The sequence below is a fragment of the Crassostrea angulata genome, chromosome 5 (assembly GCF_025612915.1).
Source record: "Crassostrea angulata isolate pt1a10 chromosome 5, ASM2561291v2, whole genome shotgun sequence".
Taxonomy (NCBI): Eukaryota; Metazoa; Mollusca; class Bivalvia; order Ostreida; family Ostreidae; genus Magallana; species Magallana angulata.
In genome coordinates, this window is record NC_069115.1 from 57,513,394 (window position 1) to 57,534,977 (window position 21,584).

General features: G+C 35.1%; 1 protein-coding gene across 2 annotated transcripts; it reads left to right on the top strand.

Annotated features, from left to right (window-relative positions):
- The first annotated feature begins 3,382 nt into the window (after nt 1-3,382).
- Nucleotides 3,383-21,216, top strand: LOC128184814 (alcohol dehydrogenase [acceptor]-like). Of its 2 annotated transcripts, XM_052854407.1 has the most exons (13): nt 3,383-3,620; nt 3,726-3,781; nt 4,606-4,734; nt 5,838-6,046; nt 6,157-6,346; nt 6,786-6,917; nt 7,099-7,220; nt 7,348-7,515; nt 16,579-16,717; nt 17,146-17,294; nt 19,209-19,401; nt 19,524-19,755; nt 19,847-21,216. In XM_052854407.1, exons 2-13 carry the CDS (start codon nt 3,754-3,756, stop codon nt 20,010-20,012), a joined length of 1,857 nt encoding a protein of 618 aa, XP_052710367.1. In that variant the 5' UTR covers nt 3,383-3,620; nt 3,726-3,753; the 3' UTR covers nt 20,013-21,216. The 2 variants fall into 2 exon arrangements, with proteins under 2 accessions (XP_052710367.1, XP_052710368.1); XM_052854408.1 differs by lacking the exon at nt 3,726-3,781 and having other exon boundaries at nt 3,384-3,620.
- The last annotated feature ends 368 nt before the right edge of the window (nt 21,217-21,584 follow it).

A 21,584-nucleotide genomic window follows, 5' to 3' on the forward strand; every position in this document is an offset into this window, starting at 1 on the left:
ATTAAAGAAAAAGTATATGCGCCGTTCTCAAATATGAATTAAATCAAACTAAATCATAAACAATATGAAAAAGCTTTACCTGTTTAACCTATTCTACTTAGATGACGGAGAGCGTGTATAACTTTTACAGTCGCGTCTCAAAAGAGGCTAGTGGATCATTCTTCGCCATAATCACACTTCTCCACCCAAAGAGTAGAGGGACGATTCGACTCCAGAGCAACGATCCATTTGATCCGCCTCTTATAGATCCTAACTATATAGATCACCCGAATGATATTAAAAATAACATGAAATGTAGTTAGAAAATAAAGAATTCAATGGTTAAAATGCATTTCAACACTGGAAATTCTTTTATCAATTACATTTTAAAGCTGACATGAATTCATAAATATGCATTATTTCCCTTTTATCTCCGACTACCGACTTATTAGTTGTCGATTTCTATTGTTCTGCTCATCGCTGAACACCCCGTATATAAGGCCGAATGCGTTATTCATGCTTCACCGCATTCAGGTATTTCATACACCCGAACAGGTTACCTTGGACGAAACCCGTTTTGAACAAAAAAGTTATGACAACCACTGCCGTGGCAAGGGATATCCAATGAACGACAAAACAAAGCATACTAAAATCCAGGCATATATAATTCAAATAATCCCCGATATTGTAGATATTTTTCCTGTGTATGTTATAACATCGCACATGCGCAAACCACACACTGTGGTAGATCGAGCAATGTTGCATGGATTTTAGAAACGGAACGTTTTTGTATAAAGCGATGGAAATGATGCTTAGTTGTTACTTTCTTTGGTTTATTATCATTTAGCTACTGTGTTGGATGTAGTGCCGCTGCGGTTTTCAAAAAAGATTCAGCCGCTATGCACTCTGTATGAGCAATACACGTGTTCGATGTGCATGCAAAGTACCGGTAACATAGCACTATGAGCAACACACGTGTTCGATGTGCATGGAAAGTACCGGTAAGATAGCACTATCTGTGCAAAATTATACGGGTACCTTGGAAATTCTCTCTACAAAAAAACATATTTTGAGTTTTATTGATTCTTGTTTCCTTTATTCTCGATTACAAACATTTCACTTCAATGTGTAGTTCATGCATTTAGAAGTCCGTGCAACCTGAATGCCTCGATCGGAAAGCAACCGACCGTAACTTTCTCAACCGGTATATATACCCCAGTGGCAGTAGAGGAGCGATCGAAACTAATATGGCGACCAAATGCTTTTATGAATTCATGTCAGCTTTAAGCTTACGTTTTTTTAGCTGAAAAATACATCAAGCACAATCCTTCTCACTATTGTCATGGTAAATGATACATAGATTCACTATTGAATAAGTATTTATTAATAAATATATTGTCATCGGGAATATTTTTGCACTTTTTCTTTATCCACAGTTAAATCAATATTAGCATCATTTCTGGAGTAAAATTGGATGTAAATTAATTATGCATATAAGGTCAAAAAAGTCAAATTGACATTTCAACAATTAAGCAACCAGTCTTACAAACAAATAGATGCACTTATAAACATGTTGTTTTATGGAGATCAAAGAGACCGTGATATAGAGCAGTTTGTGTTTGACTGGAATAATTAATGTGACTATGCATGTAACTGATATATTTAATTGACCGAGGTCTTTGTACTACGTCATCAGCTTCAAAGAAATACTGAATGTTGAAACATTCACACATTGTTGGTCCAAATAGTGGACATCAGAATTTATTTTTTGTTATTAACCATCTACCTCTTTAAAAAATGATGATGTGTGTTTTCGGGAATTCATGAGACATTACGTTTGGCGAATACTACGGCATATCGATCTGTGGATGCGTCACCATCAAATGAGTACTGGGTCTGTAGCCTAAGCTACTCATGTAAATCTTCAATTGTCTTCTAATTAAGAGGGTGGATGTGAACAGTTTTAGACTATATGAATTTCCTTGAGAAAAGAAGGCTCTGTCAATAAATATTCGATAACATCGGGCGACTCAAGATAAAATATCTGATTACTCCAAATAAAAAATAGATAAGACATAAGGCATAAGAAATTGTTGATAGGTCTGGTTGTTGCTTTGGTGACCACCCATGTAATATATAAAGCATTAAATTTTATAAGATTATTTTCCACATATATATGACATATCATAGGGTTAAAGGAGGGAGCAATCGACGTGTCGTGGATGCTTCTGTCACGTGCCATGTCACTTCCGGGAATATAAACGCTCCAACCATAATGATAGCTGAAAAACAGCAGATTTGATTTGGAGGATAGATAGTGTGAAAAATATTCGTCAAAAGACAGACCGCTTGTAGAAAAAACAACGGGACTATAATAAGGACATACTAAGTATTTTATAATGAAATGAATTGATGTTATAATTCAGGCCAATATTTTTCTCCGGGAGAGCATTTACAGGGCACTTTTATAGCAATATCAAAATCACTGCATAAGCTATTTTTAATCACGTATATGATGGTATTAAATTGTTAACATTACTGGAGGTAAAATGGGCATCAATTGAAAATTCAAAGAAAGAAGCATGTTTTATAAAACGCAGGAACGTACATCAATAAACTCTGTTGATATAGATACATATCTAAGGTTTAATAATGTTTAGAAATGCATGGCATTGTAATATTTGTTGTTGTTAATTTTAAATTGAATCATTGTAGAAAGTATCAACTGGCACTTAATAAAATAAACATTCTTTTCAAAAATATTTTAATTTAACAAAATTTAAACGAGGACTAGAATATAGAAATTTTTTTTAGCATGCGAATTAATGCGTCTTAATATTTAAAAAAAATTATTTTATATTGATACTGTTGTTTGTTTGTTTGTGTATATCAATATTTTTATGTATCCATATGTAATTCCTTCTTCATAAATTATTTTTGCAGTACACTCGAAAGGAAATGAACAGTTTTAGAATATATAGTATAAATTAAAAAGGTACATTGAAATTGCAGGTGTAGCATTATTCAATATTAACCCTACTGTCAAATAATTTATGACGAAAATGAATTTTGGCAGCGACAGTTTCCTGTCCTGTTTCGCAAATAATGCCAATTTCCCTTCATATTTTTAGATCCAAGGTATCGACTGTATCAAATTAAAGAAAATATCCAACCGTTATATGATAAACAAATCAAAATCAAGTCGGTGAAGGAGTTGTGCTAAATACTTTATATTAGTATGGATTATGTGGATCATTGATTTTTTTTTTTTTGAAAATACAAGCAATGATTTGACTACCACACACACACACACACACACACACACACACACACACACACACACGTGCCATGTGTTAATCAAACCATTGCTAATGTATTTTTTTAAAAACCATGATCCACCCATCGCTTGTCAAAGTATGTGATATAGGTCATGCAGATGTGTGCCAATTTGATTGAAAGACACACGGATATTTTGAAATGTTTAACAAGCGACGAATACGCAGTATTTTTTGCTTGACGAATTGTGTCAAAGTCTTGTTACAGTGGATAGACATGTTCCGTTTCTTTACCTTCATGTGACATCGTACAATCAACAGGAAGACCTGGACATATACTCGTCTTTATTTTGCAGAACGAAAGTGGTGAGCAAAGATAATTGTTGTGACGCTGCTTGTTGTGGGTTTTAAAAACTATGTCAGGCCTAGGCCTAGTTGTATTACAGTATTTAGAATAATTTATGGTTGTAGGCAGAAGCATTTTCTACATTCAGGAGGGATGAAAACTGCAACTGAGTTGTTAGAGAGTGAGATGAAGATCTTTTATTAAAATGAGAAAGAGAAAGTGCAGTGTTTTTTTTAATGCTAAAATAAAAAGATTTAAAGTTAAAAATGTAGAGTTTCTAGAATACTTGTCAATGGAAATATATTTTTTCTGCATTAAAGCTGAACACCGCTCATAAAAAGGCACTGTTTGCCATAATTCTCTTTCATCGCCGCTTTTCCTACAACCCCTATTAAAGTGTTTCGCTGACGAGGTCTCACCTGTGTGAATGTACATCTTGCCTCATCGTGTTACCCGGTTGCGATGAAATTATCAAGTTTTACGCACTTTTATTAAGCCAGAAGAATACAAACAACAAATAAACATGTCAATGCATTATTTACGAAATGTATATTCACATAAAGAAGAAATAATTGCATAAAATCAAAACACCACAAAATAAATACTACACGTCGGCCTCGAGTCTCATGCGTGCAATCGGGTGAAAGAAAATCGAAGGTTTTATTTACCAGGTACCTCCGTGCCTGTGCCTATTTACGAGCGGTGTTCATCTTAAAAGAAGTAATCGTGTCACAAAAGAATCTCAAATGCGTTAGTGAATCATAATTTGCAAAGCTAAACATGTATACCTCAGTTAGAAAAAAATGCATGTGTATATAGTTAATTTGCATAACAATGTCGGGTCAACGGCCTTTCAAATTCATATGACCTTATGGTATATTCATTATTTGAGAATTTGCATACTGCTACTTAAAGGATAATAATAATCATTTTACTATTTAACATTTTTTCACTTACTATTATTCATTCTTCTCATTAATGTCAATACTTTCTGAAAATTTGCAGGCATGGCGCAGTCATGGGCTTTGTTAGTAGCTGTGGTTGGAATTCTGACGTATTTTTCTTTTAATCAGAAGAAGTCGGCAAATGAAAAACAATACAATGTTCTCAACGCAACATATGATTACATTATCGGTAAGTGTAATCAATCAAACATGTAGAGGGGAGCTATCATTATCTTCGAGAGTTTGTATCAAATTCATCCTTAAGGTAATCAGTTTTCAAAGGGTTTATTATATAACCAGTCGTTATTTACATCTAGAAAACCCTGTATTAAAGGGGCATGGTCAACAATTATTTTTTCGATTTCAATATCCACAATGCTTCAATAAGGCATTTTTAATAAGCAACCAAAATTTGAGTGTCATTCGTTGAGTTATAAGCGAGTTACAGAGCTTTTGTTTACATTTTGAATGTTGAAGTGAAATTTCCAGTTTTAGACCTAAAGGGAATGTGTTAACCGTTAGGAACTGTTTATTTATGCTTAGAATGAATAAGAAGATAGACAAATCAGCTTGACAGATTTTTTAATGGTAAATTGAACCTATGTAAACAAAAACAGGACACGAACCTTGTTTACATGACATAGAACTGTGAGCCCTGCATCTTGCTTATTATTCAATGACTGACTCTCATATTTCATTTTATCATTAGAAATGCATTCCTGAAGCATTGTAAAGTAAAACAGAAAAATGAAATTTGACCAAAATCGTGACCATTCTCCTTTAAAAGGGCATGTTTAAGATTTTAGCCAATTCTTTTTTTTTTTAAATTTCATAGTTTACAATGCTTTTCTAAGCATCAGCCAAAATTTGAGTGTCAGTCGGAATGTTATAAGCAAGATACAGAGTTTGCAATCATTTTTATGGAAACAAGGTTCGATCAATTTTTTTTGTTTACATGATATTGTTTAATTTACTGATAAAATTTCTTTATAAGCTGATTATTTAATCTACTGAATCAGGTTCGTTTTGATATATAAATTAACAGTTGCCACATTCATTTTGGGTCTAAACATGTAATATTCGAAATGGAAACAAAATATCATCAATCCTTGTTTACATGACAGAAGATTTTGAGCTATGTATCTCGTTTATATCTCCAGGATTGATCAGACAATATAACACGCTTACTTTTTTTAGGCTATAATCAAATATTCATAAGAAATATCCGTGCAAGATATAATTAATAAAGTCCGCTGAAAATCAACTTTTTTTTAATCATTGCTTTTATAACAGTCGGAGCAGGATCAGCCGGATGTGTGCTTGCAAACAGACTTTCGGAAGACTTGTTGTCTACGGTACTTATCGTAGAAGCCGGGGGTTCCGAGGAGGAAAATGAAAATATGCATATCCCTGCTCTACCGGGGCTTCTACAGAACACAAAGACAGACTGGGCATATAAAACTGTGCCGCAGAAGAAAGCGTGCATGGCGTTAAAAGACCAGGTTTTCATGAACACACTGTTTGATATTCAAATGCATGTCATTCGGCACGACTGTGGTGAATAACTGCAAAATTTACATTAATAATTATATATATTTGAAAATAATTACAGAAAAGTGCTTGGCCAAGAGGAAAGGTACTGGGAGGTTCTAGCTCAATCAACTATATGCACTACATAAGAGGAAGTCGTCATGACTTTGATGGATGGGCTAAAGAGGGGTGTCAGGGTTGGAGCTACAAAGATGTCCTACCTTACTTTATTAAATCAGAGGATATCCAAATACCAAGCCTTAAAACTTCAGGTATAGATATGATGCAAATATAATGCATAATTTATAAATAATAATATCAGATTGATAACTTCTTAAAACACATAAAATCATAAATTTAAAATAATAATCAACGATTTTCGTTAAAAATCAAGATTTGATTATTGAATCGCAGGGTGTTTTATGGTGTCAGATTCATTATGAATTTATTACATATTTGAAAGTAAATCTCTAGTAATTTACCACTTAAACAAATTATGTTGAAATTAAACTATGTGTTTTTTACTTTCTATTTGACATTAAATCAAAAGTACGTAATCTAAATATAAATATTTAAAAAAAAAATTAGAAATAAAATATCAACTACCATTTTCGAAACTGTAGACATTAATGATAGCTTATACATAGGTTTTACACATTAATGCAGATTATTTTACGTCATATATAAGTTCTATTTTCATTTTACCTATAGACTATCACGGAGTAGGCGGCCCTCTTACCGTCAGTGACGGAGCGTCGACCTCGCTAGTTGACGGAGTGTACAGACGGGGTATGGAGGAACTAGGATACCAGGCAGTGGACTGTAATGGGGAGTCACAAACAGGTATATTATATAACTTAGAAAATCAAATATGTCATATATCATTAATGGGGAATCTCAAACAGGTGTTTAAAAAACTTAGAAAATCCAATATATCTATATCCTTTGACAATCGATTATTTTGTATATCATGGCAAATCAAAGCCTTTTTTTATCTATCAGATTATCTTTTCTTGGTGATCAGGTTTCTGCTTTTGTCAAGAAACTGTAAAAGGTGGAGAAAGATGGAGTACAGCCAAAGCTTTTCTAAGACCCGCCATGAATCGTCCCAATCTCCACGTGTCCACAAACTCTTATGTTACAAAGGTGCTGAATTTTTTCAATCCAATTCTTGCATTAAACAAACTATTATCATTCTTTTTAGTTTTTCTCTCCTGCAAACTTAAACGATTTTGTAAAAATAATATTTCTTCTTATAAAATAACTAATTCAGATACTGATAGAAAACAAAAAAGCAGTCGGGATTTCTTTCATAAGAGACAATGTAAAACACGTGGTCAAGGCAAAAAAAGAGGTCATTATTTCTGGTGGTGCCGTGAATAGCCCTCAGCTTCTTATGCTGTCAGGAATCGGACCAAAGGAACACCTGTCATCCATGAAGGTAGGACCGTAATATATGCGATTATTTGTTGCTTTACCAACAGTTCACTGGGAAAATTTCATTTCTTTTATTCCTTTTTACTGGGCGTTTAATGGGTTAAAATTTCTTAAAAGAATAAGAATGGATCATTCAATTTGTTATATAAGTATCTAATATTCTGACCAAACATTAAAATCAAATATAGTTAAATTGGCTGATAGGTAAAAAAAAAATTGCTTATCACAGTATGATGCATGAATAATATAAACAGATAGCCATGCTATGACGTTGAATTGCTAGTATTACATAATGGTCACTATGATATTTATGTGTACCTAGATGCTGCGCACTGAATGGTGTTAATGATAATTGACAGAATGAACTCTGTGACTCTTGTAGCAATGCGTAGTATTCCTAAATGATGTTATGAAACCAGGTGCATAATACGGGCATAATAATATCCAAATTGAGAGTTTAACAACAAGTGACATATTTGGCGATTCTGTGTCTGCAACGATAGCTCTGGTACTCTATATTGAGTCATGTATTGTGTATTATATATATTAACCTTTGTAAGCTTTTATGCTATGTATGAATGAACGTATTATGAGTAAGTGATGCCTCATTCTAGGTGGGGGACTCCGAGACTCAGGATTCGGAGACTCAAATCCTGCCTCCAGACTCTTTGATTGGCAGTTTTGACGGTTTTGTTACTTTATTTAGAAATAAAATATTAATCTTAATTTTGAACACTAATTGTTCACTCATGATCGTCGTAAATGGGCCGAACTAGTCAGAACTGTCCATCATAAGTAAAATGTTATATATATCCATGTAAAATGCTGTTGAACAGATTAAGAGAGATTGAGATTTAGATTTAGAGATTCCGCTTATAGAGATAGATTCTGAGACTCCTGATTTGGGCTGCTATTAGCTGATGTAATTGTAACTATACGATCACGCTTAATAAAACCGCTTGAGAAAGAAATACTGGACTTGTCATCACTAAGCTTGAGCTGACCCTCAATAGGATCCGTAAGACGGAAGGCTTACATGAACTTTCTTGGTGCCGTGACCAGGATTTAGCGAAGTTCAAAACAGAATAAGGTAAGAACCATTTCTATATGTCTCTTATAGCTATCTCGAAGTAAACAACTTTGTCTATGCAACCAATATGGCGACAGGTGATGGGTTTGATAAAAAAGAATTTAAAAATCAAATGGAGCAATTAGAAAAACAATTCGCGGGGTTGGGTCAGAACAAAGAATATAATGGGCAAGAAACAGATCAAAAGTCCCCAGAAAAAGAGCAGATTAAACAAAATACTTTTGAAACATATCATGATGCTAGGCCGTATGAAACTCGTGAACCTCGACACCGCGTCCCAGATCAGAATAATGATAAAGATTTTTTCATTGGTCAAGTTAAAGCTATAACAGCCGCACTCTCAGTGCCCCTATCTTCTGTGATAACTCCTTTTGAGGGAGATGCTCAAAAATTTAAAAAGTGGATAAAGGAAGTTGAAAAGAACAGTGTTATGTCTGGGAAATAAGGTCATGAGATCCCCATGCTTGCATACATAACGAGTAAGGGTTCAGTGGGGGATTATATTAAAAAGTATTTAGATGAAACAGATGCGTCTGAAGAAATCCCATCTTGGAACGATCTTAAGGAATCCCTTAAAAATAGATTTGCAGAAATAACAGACCCCCAACACGCGTTAGCAGTAATGCGTAAGACTCGACAAAATTCAAATGAAAGTGTTCAGTTGTTCGCCGAGAGACTATTACAAATCGCGGAAGACGCCTACAGTAATGACAGACTAAAAGATCCTTTGATACAACAACAGTTAGTAGATATCTTTTGTGACGGGTTGACATTCGACTACCTCAGAATGAAAATTTTGCGAGAAAACCCTAAAGATTTAGAATCCGCAATTCAAATAGCAATGCGAGAACAAATCAGAGACAGAGGCTAGCGATAAGAGGGTCAAATATGACAGAAATTGTACAAAGTAATGACAACAGACGAACTCTTTCAAATTTTGATACTACTCTACCCTTATTAAAGGATAGAGCAGATAATCTTACCTCAGTAGAAACAAGGCATGTAGAACCAATGGAAATTGACCATACGCGAAATAGTAGGTGTTTTAAATGCAAACAGACGGGTCATAGGGCTCGATTTTGTCCTCAAAATAAACCCCAAGTTAGGTGTCAGTCCTCAAAATAAACCCCAAGTTAGGTCTCAGCCTCAAATGAATAAACGACTCAGTCAAAACAAACCCGTCCATAATATAGAGCAGAGACCCCGTTCACCTGTGGAATGTTGGAATTGTGGTAAAGTAGGTCATGTGCGTGCAGATTGTTGGAGATCGCATATGTATCAAAGAGCGCAGCAAAATCGGGGCAGACCATCAAATCGTCAAGGCCGAACATATGAATTTAGCGACCAAATAAATAAGGGACCGTCTCAAAATTTCAAATCGCGCTCTTATTTTGACAAACAAAAACAGGAAAACTAAGACGTTCTTCCTTCGTTGAAGCCCGAAGAAAGAACTTTAAACAAAGACCTACATATGAAGTTAATTTTACTAACAACCCCAGTAGCTGTTTATTAAAAGTAGGTAAAAATAAATTTAGAGCTTTGGTAGATACAGGTTCAGCCGTATCTCTAATTAGTAAGAAAATGTATGATAATCTATTTCCCCGCCCCAAGTTGTTTAATAATGACATCCCCTCTCTACAAGCAGCAAATGGCAATTCTTTAATTGCGATAGGGTATGTAGATATTTCCTTTAAGATTTCAGGGTTAACTTTAGACCACAAACTTTATGTGACAAAGGGACTCAACCAAAACATGATTCTCGGTCGTGATTGGCTCAAGAAAAACAATGTTCGTTTATACTTTGATCTTGGACTCATGCGTATTGATGGCAAAGTATACGCGGAACTTAAAGAAGATTTACACATCTCAACTATTGTTAGAACTCCTAAGAAACTTATTATGAGACCAAACACGGTGACTGTATTCTATGGAAAAATAAATAACAATTTTCCTCTGGAAAAAATGACTTGGTTGAAGTGAACAGCATAGACAATAACTGCATTATGGAAGACCCAGGACTATATTTAAAAGACGCCGTTTGTATAGTTGAGAAAGATAAGAAAGTTCCAATGATCTTCGTTAACCAAACTAACAAAAATTATAAAATTCCAAAAGGCTACATAGTAGGACGAATTACCGCATTAAAACAGAAGGAAATCTCAGAAATACAGACTACTCAAGACACAAAAGAAGAAATTGATGTACCTAAAAGATTTGAACACTCAATCAAAAGACTTGAGAGCAAAAACAATGATTTATTTGCAAAGAAAGACAGTGACCTTGGAGTGACTGATACCTTTAAAATGAAGATAGAAACTGGAGATCACCACCCAATAAAGAACAGACCCTACCGTGTACCCTTAAATAAAAGACAGATAATTGACAAGGCCATACTGGAAATGATGGACGCAAAGATTATTGAGAGATCACAATCGCCTTGGTCATTTCCCTTAGTAGTGGTGAAGAAAAAGGACGGATCAGACCGGATGTGCGTTGACTTTAGAAGCTTGAATAAGATAGTGAAACCCGTATCATTCCCGCTACCGTTGATTGATGACATCCTATGTTTACTAGGTAAGGCAAAATATTTCACTGCACTAGACTTAAAGAGTGGATATTGGCAAGTGAAATTAGAAGATTCAAGTAAAGAAAAAACGGCCTTTGCATGTCACAAAGGACTATTCCAATTCAACCGGATGCCATTTGGGTTGAGTAATGCACCGGCAGTCTTTCAAGAGCTGATGAACATAGTTCTTCAAGGACAAGAGGAGTTTGCCATCGCATACCTGGATGACATTCTTATATTCTCAGAGACACCGGAAGATCATCTTCGGCATATTCAAGACGTTTTCAACCGCCTAAGGAAGCATGGACTTAAAATGAAGCTAAAGAAATGTAGTTTCTTCAAGGAACAGACAGAATATCTTGGTTTCATCATTGATGAACATGGCGTTACACCTGATCCAAAGAAAGTCGAAGCTATAAGAAAGTTACCAGCGCCCACTACAGTCCGAGAAGTTCGTGGCTTTATAGGTATGTGTAGTTATTATAAGAGATTTATACCGAACTTCTCTAAGATTGCAGAACCATTGATTGACTTAACCAGAAAATATGCAAGGTTCAAATGGACACCATGTTGCCAAAAGGCGTTTGACTTTAATAAAGAAAGTTTAACGGTAGTGCCTTTACTAGCATATCCAGATACTAATAAGCCGTACATCCTGTACACTGATGCCAGCGACAATTGTATTGGAGCGTGCCTTACTCAAAAGACAGATGAGGGAGAAGATAAGCCAATATATTACTTATCCCACAAGCTGAGTAAAACTCAAGAAAAGTGGTCAACCATAGAAAAGGAGGCATTTGCAATCCATTACGCCCTTCAGAAGTTAGACCATTATTTACACGGTGCTCAGTTTACTATAAGAACAGACCATAAGCCGCTCAAGTATATCTTAGAATCTCCAATGCAAAATAAGAAAATTCAACTATGGGCATTAAGTATCGCAGGATATAACTGTAAGGTAGAGTACATAGAAGGAAGATTTAACTGCTGTGCAGATCTCTTATCCAGATTACCGACAGTCAACCTCGAGTGTGAAGAGGAAGAACAATCAGAGCATGATGAACCAGATGTTAAGGACAATTTCTTTGAAGTGAACGTACTTAACTCCAATGCCTTTTCGCCTAAGAGATTGGCCAGATGTGAAGTTAAACAACACGACGAATTGGTCAAACCCTTTATTGATCTACCAGAGGATATCAACATCAAAGAAAGTCAACAACACGACGAGCAGATCAAGGAACTGAAGAATCGGTTAAGTAAAGGAACAGCAACAACAACCGAAGAAAAGAAGTTTCTGGAAATTGATGGTTTAATGTACTATCTTTCAGATGGAGACTCAGAAGGCCCAAAACTTCGCCTGTATGTACCACGTGAGTTAGAACTTTTAGTAGTGCAGCAATATCATGACGGACTTGGACATATGGGAGTGGACAAAACATATGACGTAATCAGACAAAAGTACTACATACCAAATTTGTACAAAAGGTTATACTCTTATATAGAAGGATGTGTAGTATGCCAAACGAGGAGCAATAAGAAAAATCAACCTCCACTTCAAGAGACAGATATACCACCTTTTCCAATGGCTAAAGTAGGACTTGATCTATCAGGACCATATCCAACAACCTTGTCGGGAAACAAGTACATAGTTTCTTTTATAGACATTTACTCTGGTTGGCCAGAAGCTTTTCCCGTCCCTGATAAGTCAGCTGACAACATAGTACATCTTATCTTAGAAGAAATATATCCAAGATATGGCTGTCCTCTTCAAATCCTCACAGACAACGGAACAGAAAATGTGAATAAGAAAGTGGAAGAAACTTTAAAAGAATTGAATATCAACCATATCAAACCATCTTATTACAGCCCTCAAGGTAATGGTAAAGTAGAACGATTTCATAGAACTCTACATGACGTGATGGCTAAGAAAACAACAGACAACGCTCAAACATGGGATATTCATCTTAATCAGACGTTGGCAGCCATTCGTTTCCATCTTAACGATTCGTCAAAGTTTTCCCCATATTACCTTATGTACAACAGAGATGTCGTATTACCACTTGATACGTTAATGAAACCTCGAAGGAGATATGCGGGAGAAGATCAACACAAGATCGCCCTTCAAGAACAACATAAAGCTTTCCTGCTGGTACATCGTAATATGAAGGAAGCCAAGAAGAAACAGAAAGCTCAGGCCGATAAGAAAAGCAAAGACGATAATTTTCAGGTAGGTGACCCTGTCTACCTTAAGAACAACAGGAGACAAAATAAATTAGATAAAAAGTGGCTACCATATTATCGAATCATTGAGCAGAAAGGACCAGTTAGTTTCGTGGTGAGAGACCAATTGACTGGATTAACCACCTAATGCCATGCGCGACAAATAAGACTGGCAGATATTTCGCACTGGCCCCTTTCACAAACTACTGAAGATGGTGGAAGAACTCTAAGAAAAACTAACTATGTGGTACCACCAGAAGCTGAATCGTCGTCAGAAAATGAAGACATGCAACCAGAACCATTGGAAAGAGCTATACAGTCCAAACAATGGGAAAGAGAAGGATCTTCAGACGAAGAGGATATTCCCCTAGCAGAACTTCAAAGACGTATAAGAGCGAAGAAGATCATGGATGATCAGCAGTATAAACACGAGAATGATCAGACCGTAGATTCAGAATCGGATGAGACCCATGAGTCAAAACAATGTGATGAAAATAGTGGTCAAGACTATGAAATACCCTTAATTAACCCAAATGTACCCTTAGATGAAAATATGGAAATAGATGAAATAGTTCCTAAAGTAGGTCTAGGCTTCAGACCAATCCCTTAACCGCGTAAATTAATCCCTAAGCCCCGTAGGGAAAATAGCAAACAAAAGTTTGCTGTAGATCGTTTAGCTATTATGAAGGAATTAGCCAAAATAATAAATTAGATAAGTTATATTATTGTATATTGTAGATGTAAATAATCTTGAATAAGCTCAGCTTTGTATATATTGCACGCTTTTAATAAGATATGACAGGCTGACCCCCTGTGACATAAAACATGTATTAAGATACGCCGACTAGCAAACGCAGACTCAGCACCTCGGTTATTTGTATGTATATGTGGAGTTAAAGAGATTTAACATATACTCGAAATACATGAGACAGCGAATAAGTAAAGAAACTGTAAGACTAATTTTTGTACGAAATTTAGGATTATTGGTAAAAAAACAATCAAATTTTGCGATCGACATCTTGAGTATGGGACAAGGTTGCTCAGATTTTCATGCTTTAATGTCTTAAAACTAAATGATATTAAAATTTTCCCTAAGAATGCACTAATGGCGGAATTGCCAGTAACTAATTTGCAACCTATAAAATCCTCGTCTTGGGTGGGAAGCCCATGGTTTTATGTATGTTTAAATTTGGCAGTAACAATAACGATAGGACTTTGTATTAAGAAACGCAAAACTATTAAAAAGGTGGGGCGGTATATGCTTTGGTGGTTGCTGGACAGGTTGTCGAAAAAGGGGTAGTGACGGAGATAAGAAAGGTTCTTCCAAAGACACTGTATTTTGTTGTGTGAATCCAGAGAAAAGGACCTCTAGTGACATTATTGAACTTATACCAATCCCGAAAGACACTATGATCCAAGAGAAACCCCGACGAAGCGGAAGAATCGCAACTCGCAAATTGACCAGTAACACGGGGACAATTTCGACTAAACTAGCACAATAATTTCTTGGAGAGGAGGAAAATGAAGACTATCCATGGACCAAATACTATCGACCGGACCCAGAGCTGGCATGTAAATACCTGGAAGAGAAGGCTGCGATGTCTACGCAACAGAGGAATGCAGGAGACGCTCCGCGAGAAGTCGCCTCGCCATCCGCGCCGACCCTCTATCCACGGGTGCCGATGATGGATGAATAATTAAGCTACAGCCGCGAAGAAGTTGTGTATTCCTTATGAAAGGATTTTGAAATTTAGCGAAAATTAAAAATTGTGAAATGTGTTGAAGTAGAAATGTGCGTTATCTTGTGCTAATATAAATCTTGTATTTGGTGATTCACTCTAGAGAACTTCAGGAAGAAACCGATGGACTCCGAACCTATGACGCAAACCTCACCCCTAAGAAGGAAGAGATATTTTGTGAACTTACAAGCATGCACTTTGTATATATATGTGACATCAAGCTTAACCATACTTAGTATTACTTTGATGATGAATTACGATTATTTTCATCTTGATCATTATTGTCATACTTTATTCATTATTGTTTTCATGGTCGTAATGCGATATAATCAAACAACTATATATGGTTTTATGTATACATCCTGGTTATAGATTTTGTTTTGGTAGATGAATGATGTTCCAAGCCGGAGGTGGAAACATGTCACTTGTTACTATCCCTTAACATAGATGTTCTGACTGGTATGTCACTAGGAAGTTCGTCTGATCAAGGGTAGATCAAGGACGCTTTCCTTTTCCGGGCGCCAGGCATGAGAAATCTCCCTTCGGGATATTTCTTTTGTTTGGGTGACGTATGTAAACAGATAGTCATGCTATGACCTTGAATTGCTAGTATAACATAATGGTCACTATGATATTTATGTGTACCTAGATGCTGCGCACTGAATGGTGTTAATGATAATTGACAGAATGAACTCTGTGACTCTTGTAGCAATGCGTAGTATTCCTAAATGATGTTATGAAACCAGGTGCAAAATACGGGCATAATAATATCCAACTTGAGAGTTTAACAAAAAGTGACATATTTGGCGATTCTGTGTCTGCAACGATAGCTCTGGTACTCTATATTGAGTCATGTATTGTGTATTATATATATTAACCTTTGTAACCTTTTATGCTATGTATGAATGAACGTATTATGAGTAAGTGATGCCTCATTCTAGGTGGGGGACTCCGAGACTTAGGATTCGGAGACTCAAATCCTGCATCCAGACTCTTTGATTGGCAGTTTTGACGGTTTTGTTACTTTATTTAGAAATAAAATATTAATCTTAATTTTGAACACTAAATGTTCACTCATGATCGTCGTAAATGGGCCGAACTAGTCAGAACTGTCCATCATAAGTAAAATGTTATATATATAACCATGTAAAATGATGTTGAACAGATTAAGAGAGATTGAGATTTAGATTTAGAGATTCCGCTTATAGAGATAGATTCTGAGACTCCTGATTTGGGCTGCTATTAGCTGATGTAATTGTAACTATACGATCACGCTTAATAAAACCGCTTGAGAAAGAAATACTGGACTTGTCATCACTAAGCTTGAGCTGACCCTCAATAGGATCCGTAAAACGGAAGGCTTACAATAATCTATTTTAGTTTCACCATCGATTATCAAATATTAGTTGATTTAGATTTGATAATACATTTTGAATTTGATATCGTTATCAGATTCCCCTAGTGGCTGATTTACCGGTCGGAAACAACCTAGAAGACCATCTCATGATAATGATGGTATTCATGGACAACTCCTCCGCTGCTTTCAACCCATCAACATGGTCCTTCTTGCAGTATCAGTTATTTAGATCGGGTAAATATGCAAGGATAAAATGTCTCAGTTCAAAGTGAACGATGGTCAGCTGGATGGTACTCCTTTAAATACATAAGGTTTTCAATGTCAAAATATATAGTTTTGGAATAATTGCATCTTCCTCAAGTTCACATGCATTCTTGAGCAATAGAGTTGTCCATCTAAGAGTACTCTATGTTTGATTTATATATTGCTGTTTCTTTACTTTGTTTCTGTCTATCAATTATAAACATGAAACATTTAGTTAGTAGTATATTTAAGAAAAACTAACTAATAATAAGACCATTATATCTGTTTAACAGTTTCTATCTTAAATGTTTAACAAATTGAAATAACCATTTCGCTAATTTTGTTCTTGCATTTTACTAACAGATGGCTGACACGTTTGAAATCACAAATTATACTTATTTTATTATTTTATTTCATAGGTCCATTTAGTAAAGTTCATCTCGAGGGAGATGCATTTTTACAAGACGATGCAAGAGCACCTCCATATTTGCAATTCACATTTTATAGCATTCAAGTTCCACCTTTTATGTTAGAGCCCATGGCAGAAATGGTTAATTTGGATCCAAAGGTAAAATCAAGAAAAAATCATTAGTTCACAGTGCCATTCTACATGTAACAATGCAAATATTTCTGAGCAATCACATGTTTCTGGTATTCTTCAGTTGATTCTGTACTATTAGATTGGTATATATCGCTTTTGAAGTTTAAACTTTGTACTTCGTGTTATAAATATATACACATTTGTTTTCCCTTGGACTGAAATGTCACACTTTCATTGGTTTAAACATAGCACGTGATTGCCTCATATATCTCTATATTTGTTCGGTGAGAAATAATATTAGGTAATGTGGCCGTCATTAGCTACGCTTCGCTTAGTCATTTCGACATTTCATAGGATGTAATACATAAACTGCATGCCGTAAGTTCTTTAAGTATTTGGAGTAGTTGCCCTTTGAAATTCTTTAAAATTAGACTAGTTGCCCTTAGAATATTGACGTCACATTGTTTTGTCTGGAGCAGAACAAAAAGGCAGCGTCGAAATTTGCTCAAATTTCTGCAGAGAAAGGGAGAAAACATTTAAAATTGAATAGCAACAAAACATTGTAAGTAAACATATGTGAAGGAAAGATTTTTAAAGAGTATTTGAAAGGTGAGATTGAAAATTTTGAAGAGTTTAAATGAGTTAAATTGGACGAGATGTTAGGCATCTTGTACATGGCTTTGCGTAGATCATCGCTATTTGTGAATAAATATGTCGCTTGATAGTCCTCAGGAAAACAAAACAATTATTAGGTTAGTTACTGACTCACTACGGAAATATATTGGGTTGATCAATCTCAAAGACGGCTCGGCTTCGCAACGCCATCTATTAGATTGATCAACCCAATAAAATTCCGTAGTGAGTCAGTAACTAACATATAAGTAATAGTATATATATATATATATATATACCATTTTTGAATAAGTTTTCTCGTTATGTCACAAATGAGATAATTTTATTACTATGCCCCAAAAATTGCTGAATCACACCGGAAACAGTTATATTGCCCTCCCGGAAACGGTTATATTTCACAGGAAATAGTTATATTGCCCTCCCGAAACTGTAATATCACCATCGCGTGCAAGAATTCTGCATATTAATTACGTCGGGTTCGAAATTCAACGAGCCAGTTGCTAAGCAAACGTAAACAGATCCGCGAATTTTAAACATGTCAGGCCAACGTCTGCGGTTTGTTCATCTAAATTCAGATGAACTCGATAGTTTAATTGATGAAAAAAATTCGGTAAATACGACAAAAGTGATAAACTCAAGCGTGAGTGTTTTAAAAATATTTGCCTCTGCCTTGTGAATTAAATAAATATGTTCATAACCCGACTTTGATTTGTTTAAAAATGTTATATAACATATATTACATGTCTTCTCGGGCGACAATACCAGAATATTTGTCTCTCGGTGACAGGAAAGCCCTGGAGTGTTATCACTCCAGGGCTTTCCTGCCACCTCGGGGCAAATATTATGGTATGTCGCCCTCGATGCCATGTTATATATATATATATATATATATATATATATATATATATATATATATATATATATATATATATATATATATTACATGGCATCGAGGGCGACATACCAGAATTATTGCCCCGAGGTGGCAGGAAAGCCCTGGAGTGTTAACACTCCAGGGCTTTCCTGTCACCGAGGGACAAATATTCTGGTATTGTCGCCCGAGAAGACATGTAATATATGTTACATAACATTTTTAAACAAATCAAAGTCGGGTTATGAACATATTTATTTAATTCACAAGGCAGAGGCAAATATTTTTAAAACATAGTACAAATAATTCAATCGTATAATACAAATGAAGTTATGATTTGTTTCCTTTTACGTTTCTTGTAGGATTTTTTACTGAATTTGGTGAAATCGGTTTAAGATTGTTTATTAAAGTTTGTCCTTTTTGGTTTCAATATTTAGATTGCAAAAGGAACATATGATTTTTATAAACGCATATCAGAGGAAGTGGGAGGGTCATTCTTTGTAGAAAATAGTCTTCTCCACCCAAAGAGTAGAGGCACCATTCGACTTCAAAGTACAGATCCTTTTGATCCACCTCTCATTGATCCAAACTATTTAGATCACCCAGATGACATTAAAAATTTATTAAAAGGTAATTTGTTTTTTCCTTGTTATAGTATATCAAACTTCATAAATAGTTTACAATCATAGTTCATAGTTCAGCTGAAGGATGAAATGGAAATTATATTTATAGAAATACTTTGGATCTTTCAGGGATTCATGAGACACTTCAGTTAGCAAATACCACGGCATTTCGGGCTGTAGGGGCCTCTCCATCAGATCCTTATGAAGAGTACTCGCCACCCTGTAACTCTTTGTCCCACCCATCAGATGAATACTGGATTTGTAGGATAAGACATTATACGTACCATTATTATCACCCGACTTCTACATGCAGAATGGGGGACACTGATGACGTAACAGCTGTCGTCGACCCACAACTCAGGTTAGCCTATTTATGGGAAAAAAGTTTTTATGCGGAATATTTTGAGTATTTACATTGAAAAATTTGAAAATGTATGTTAATTGCTTTTTAGGGTGAAAGGTGTAAAAAATTTGCGTGTAGTGGACGCTTCCGTCATGCGCCATGTAACTTCCGGAAATACCAACGCTCCCACTATTATGATAGCGGAAAAGGCTGCAGATTTGATTCGAGGAATAGATAGTGTGCAAGATGTACGAAATAAAGTGGAGCATTTGTAAAGATAAAATTTAAAAATTGTCTTATTGAAGGCACATGTTAAAGACTCTATGATTAGAAAACATGCATCGAATGAGATGAAATATACATGTATGTGTATGCGTTAGTATTTTCTTTTTAGATTTTTTCAATTGAAATTCAAATATTAAGATGTTTCATCAAAGATTGTTAGTCCTTAAAAGAAATAGTTATTAGTGGCTGTGTTTGGAATATTGAATTATAAAATTTAATGGATGTTTTTTACTATCAAATAAGACCAGGTATATAAAAGATGGTCGCTGAACGAGAGAGTTTTTTTTCCCAAATCATATTGTGCTATATTATAGTAGTATCGTAACATATAATGAAATAGATTAACAATATAGAAAGGGTTGTGCTTGTATGAGTCTTATTTTAAAACTAAAACGCGAGAAGACACGTATTTACAAAGCATATTTGTAGATATTTACTTAATTGGATGAAAATTGAGCATTGTTGAACAGTTTAAAGCAGATCACACTCTAGCATAAGACCTTTGTTCATGTTTGAGACTTTATCCATGCAACTCGCACTAGTGATTCGGTTTTGCAGGCAAGTAGCTTTTCATTTCGGGACAGATTTATCCGAAATATACTGACAAGGAAAAACAGGTGGGAAAAGAGTGACAGCCCCCATCCAACCACTCTCGCTGCTTTTGCCTCTTTCGGAGATGTTTGTGTAAATTGGTATTGTGGTTTTTATGCATACACCACTAGAACCCTGCTTCAAACCAGACAAAACACCTATTTGCTTTAGAATATACAAACATGAAAGCTATATATATGCTTCGGTCTCGTTGAGGAACTTTATATTGGTCTCGCCACATAGAATGGTGACGGAATATGCAAAGGCATTGGAATGATTTGGATGCAGCTGAACTATTATAGCAGCAAAAAGACATACGTTTAGAACACGAGGAAAATTGTTATTTCATTTAACAACTTCAACAACTTCAAGAAAACAGTCAAGAAATTACTGACAGTGTATCTAACAACGAAAGTTATTCTGAGAATTTACAGTTTGCAAAGAAAATGAATTAGGAACACTCTGTGATATACGCCCTAATAATTACTCCACTGATGAAACTGATGATAATCCAGACATTAAAAAACTAATACAATTGAAGAAGATTTGCGTAAATGGACTTTTATGTATTGTATGATAATATTATATAATTATAATATCATATTACATTTTTTGATTGCTTTAGGAGACCTCTTAGATAGATTTTGTAAAGTTGTTAAAGATCTACCGAACGATCCTCGTAAAGATATGGGTACTCCCAAACAATACCAAGTGTCAACGAATTCTGATGGAGACTATTATCATTTTAGAATCATGGAGGTAGATCAAAAACAGATTAAACATTTTAGTGATGATTTATCGGAGAAGTTTTGATTAGATTTAGAGCCAAATATGAATAGTCTCCCATTAACTTAAAGCACTTTACACCAGTTTGCCCTATTTTGGGCAAAATATGTAACACTAGTAAAAAAATCGAATTGTTATTTACTTATTTTTATAAATAATGAACCGATTTATTTTATAGATAAGAA

What these genes read in the sequence shown, in the direction of transcription:
- LOC128184814 (XM_052854407.1), top strand. Translation starts at nt 3,754, where the DNA reads ATGAAAACTGCAACTGAGTTGTTAGAGA. An exon ending in CATTAAAAATTTATTAAAAG is followed by an intron (nt 19,402 to 19,523) that starts GTAATTTGTTTT and finishes TGGATCTTTCAG; the next exon opens with GGATTCATGAGACACTTCAG. An exon ending in GTCGTCGACCCACAACTCAG is followed by an intron (nt 19,756 to 19,846) that starts GTTAGCCTATTT and finishes ATTGCTTTTTAG; the next exon opens with GGTGAAAGGTGTAAAAAATT.